The sequence below is a fragment of the Haplochromis burtoni genome, unplaced genomic scaffold (assembly GCF_018398535.1).
Source record: "Haplochromis burtoni strain Fernald_Lab_line unplaced genomic scaffold, NCSU_Asbu1 Contig_4649, whole genome shotgun sequence".
Classification (NCBI taxonomy): Eukaryota; Metazoa; Chordata; class Actinopteri; order Cichliformes; family Cichlidae; genus Haplochromis; species Haplochromis burtoni.
The window spans coordinates 1-3,133 of NW_024587010.1; the positions used below are offsets into that span (position 1 = coordinate 1).

The 3,133-nt window shown below is 52.2% G+C and overlaps 1 protein-coding gene across 2 annotated transcripts; it reads left to right on the top strand.

The window, feature by feature from the left end:
• Positions 1-226: 226 nt before the first annotated feature.
• On the top strand, positions 227-2,461 carry rpp25l (ribonuclease P/MRP 25 subunit-like). 2 transcript variants are annotated; one of them, XM_005953481.3, is made up of 2 exons: positions 227-369; positions 1,460-2,461. In XM_005953481.3, the coding sequence occupies exon 2, from the start codon at positions 1,460-1,462 to the stop codon at positions 2,117-2,119; it is 660 nt and encodes a 219-aa protein (XP_005953543.1). In that variant the 5' UTR covers positions 227-369; the 3' UTR covers positions 2,120-2,461. The 2 variants fall into 2 exon arrangements, with proteins under 2 accessions (XP_005953543.1, XP_005953544.1); XM_005953482.1 differs by lacking the exon at positions 227-369 and adding an exon at positions 376-823.
• Positions 2,462-3,133: the final 672 nt, after the last annotated feature.

Below are 3,133 nucleotides of genomic sequence, written 5' to 3' on the forward strand. Positions count from 1 at the left end.
ATATTCTCAGCAGCATATTAAACACATCATATTGTTTTTTAATTTGTTGCGTTTTTTAACAGGATATTTGCAAAATGGTCTTTGATCAGTGGTTGATGATCGATTGTCATAATAATTTGCATATTATTGATCAAGGAACTGAGCTCGCAGTCATTATGCAGATGTCCTGTTTATGAGGCTGGAAACCTGCAGTCAGCTGAGACTGAACAAGTCACCTGGTGATGACGAAACGTTTGTCCCACTGAAAACGTCCAGGTGAACAGTTGAACTACAGGGCGTCACAGCAGTTTACGACACTTCGTATCGTGTTACGGTAGAGTTAAGCGGTGCAGCTGAAGTAAACATGCGGTAGTGTGAGAGAAGACTACGGTAAGCTATAAGCGTGTAACGTTGACTGTGAATGAAGGCGGTTTGTCTCCGTTAGCTTCCCAGGTTAGCTCGGAGCATTGTAGCTAGCGCCGCAGTGCTAAGCTAGCGGAGCAGCCGCGGTGCGTGTCGGGAAAGTTGAGCGGCCACACCGAGGGAAGTTTAGTGTCCTCGGCTCCAGCCTCAGGGCGCAAAAGCAGCTTGAAGTTATCGCGCCAGTCTCCGTTAAAACCTCTGACAGGTTTGAAGCTTCGCTCTCACAGAAACAAACTGGTTCATGGCTGAACTTCTCCTGTCGTTTGCTCAATAAACTCTCCCTTATCTACACTGGAGCCCTGCTGGTTTTACTGGACCGGGTGAAAATGTGGCTGCACTGAGTCCGCGTCCGTGCTGTCCCCTGACTGAGCTCCGTGCAGACCCCACAGGCGTGTTTCTCACCCCTGCAGCTCTTTCTCAGGTTGTTTCTAATGATGTTGTTATATTTTTCTATTTTGCGCTTTAAAAGTACTAATCTGCCGACTAACCTATCAGTGAAACCATTCGCCAAGTTAATGTTTGCCACGCGTCCTCACTTAGCACCAGCTCTATGATTCAGTCTGAGCAGCAGTGACCCTGCAGCTGAGGAAGCCTCCACCTCATGATGCAGGAGCAGGACACTTGGGTGGAGCAGGACACTTGGGTGGAGCAGCTGCTTGGTGTTGAGTAGGTTCTGAAACACGGACAGGAAGGTAGAAAGTGTCTGCTCGGCTCACAGCAGCAGGAGCTCTGTCAGACCTTTGTCACTGTTCAGAGCTGTCACTTACAGAGGGCAGTTATTTCTTTAATGGTTGCTGTATAAACACAGTTGATTTGAAGCAGGAAGGAGGGTAAATGTGACTTCTCTGGGAGGATGTGCTGGACTGCAACCGCTCCTAAAATAAAGGTTTAGATGTGTGACACAAACCATCCTCAGCTAAAGTGCTTTAAGTTTAGACGGCGAGCACAGAGATCGCTCTGCACTCGGGCCCGCCCTTGGCTTCGGGGCCGGCCTCCATCACAGTGACTGCAGCACCGCGGTCGGTGTAACGCCTGTCTGTCGTCTGTGTTTCTGCAGATGGAGAATTACAGCAAAGCTCGCACCGTGGAGCAGCCGTGCGTCTGTCCGTTCCCCGGCCTCGCCGCAGACACGCCAGAGATCCACGTCAAAGATGGCAGCAAGATCCGCAACCTGCTGCGCTACGCTCTGAGCCGCATGGAGGCCAAAACCCGAGCGGCTGACGAGGAAGTACGACCTCAACCCGAGGAAGGCGGCGTAGAAGCACCGCAGGAGGCCCCGGGCCGGCCGCTCTGCAGACAGGTCGTCTTCACCGCGAGCGGGAAGGGCGTCTCCAAAGCCATCACGTGCGCGGAGATCGTGAAGCGGCGTGTGAAAGGGCTGCACCAGCTCACCAAGCTCCTGTACGGCACCGTGGAGGAGGTGTGGGAGCCGCTGGAGCCCGCCGCTGGCCTCGACAGCCTCACGGTCAGCAGGAACCTGCCTGTCATCTGGATCCTCCTCTCCAGAGAGCCGCTGGACTCCAACCAGCCGGGGTACCAGGCGCCGGGCCGCTACGACGCCCTGTGGACGCAGGCGGCCAACAGGGAGGAGGGCGGAGGGTTCAGCGGGCAGAGACCTGGACACAGGAGAAAGCGAGGAGGGGGCGGTGGCGGCAGAGGGAAAGGATCCGGCCGTCAGAGCGGTCGGTCGAGAGAGGCGGCCAAAGGACAGAGTTGATTCAGATTTCTGAAGCAGCTGCTTGGAGCTCGGAAACTTTGTCCTCCTGAAAAGTCGTAGCTGGAGACGCAGCTCTCATCACGGCTGCGACCACGAACGGGGAGTTTGTGTCCGTTTGAATCTAAGAAGAGCCGGTTTGGTGGAAACTGCACACGTCTGAGAAGATGACCTCACACCGGAGGTCCCGCAGAGTTAAATCAGCTTTAAGTTTCAGAGTCCCCGAGTTTAATTTGTGTGCGAGCTGATAAGAAAGCAGGAGGCGAGTGTTTCTCACACTGAACTTTGCTGTTTGTAAAATAAAAACGTCTGTAATAAAACTTGTTATATTTACAAGAAGAAAAAGTTTGTTTGTGGGTTATTAAAGTGGTAAAACCAGGTTTATTTTCTCCCTTTAATTTCAGTTTCTGGGATCACGGCTGAATTTATTTGTGCTCGATTAGCTTTTAATTAGCAACCAGCCGAATAACGTGATATAAGAGATGGAGAGGAGGCCCTGCTGTGCAGAGCTGGGGCCTCGTTTCATAATGATGCCGCTTTGCTAAACGTGGGCGATGCAGCTTCTCTGCACGCAGCTCGCCTTGACCTGACGCCTCCTTTGACGGCCACCCTCCCTAACGGGTTTGATCCTTTGCTCGTACCGAGGCTGCTGAGCTCTGGATAGCATTAGCTACTTAGCCTTTCTTCAAAAATCAAGTGTATGCTTAGCTTTGTTGTGTTTGAGCTCTCTTTGCTCAGCGTGGAGCTTCCACATTAGCGTGTCAGACGAGAGCGTCCAGACACATGAGGCTGACCAGCTGGAGACGAGCCGCCTGATCGCTGCGTCTTTAACAACAGTATCCTGCCACTCCTCTCTCTCTCTCTCTCTCTCACACACTCACACACACACACACACTCTGTGTGTGTGTGTGTGTGTGTGTGTGTGTAAGTGCTGAACCCACAAAATGTCAGTGCTCACATCAAACTGGCTCTCACAGGGAGCTGTTTTTATTGGACTTCATTACTTGGATTTCCAGA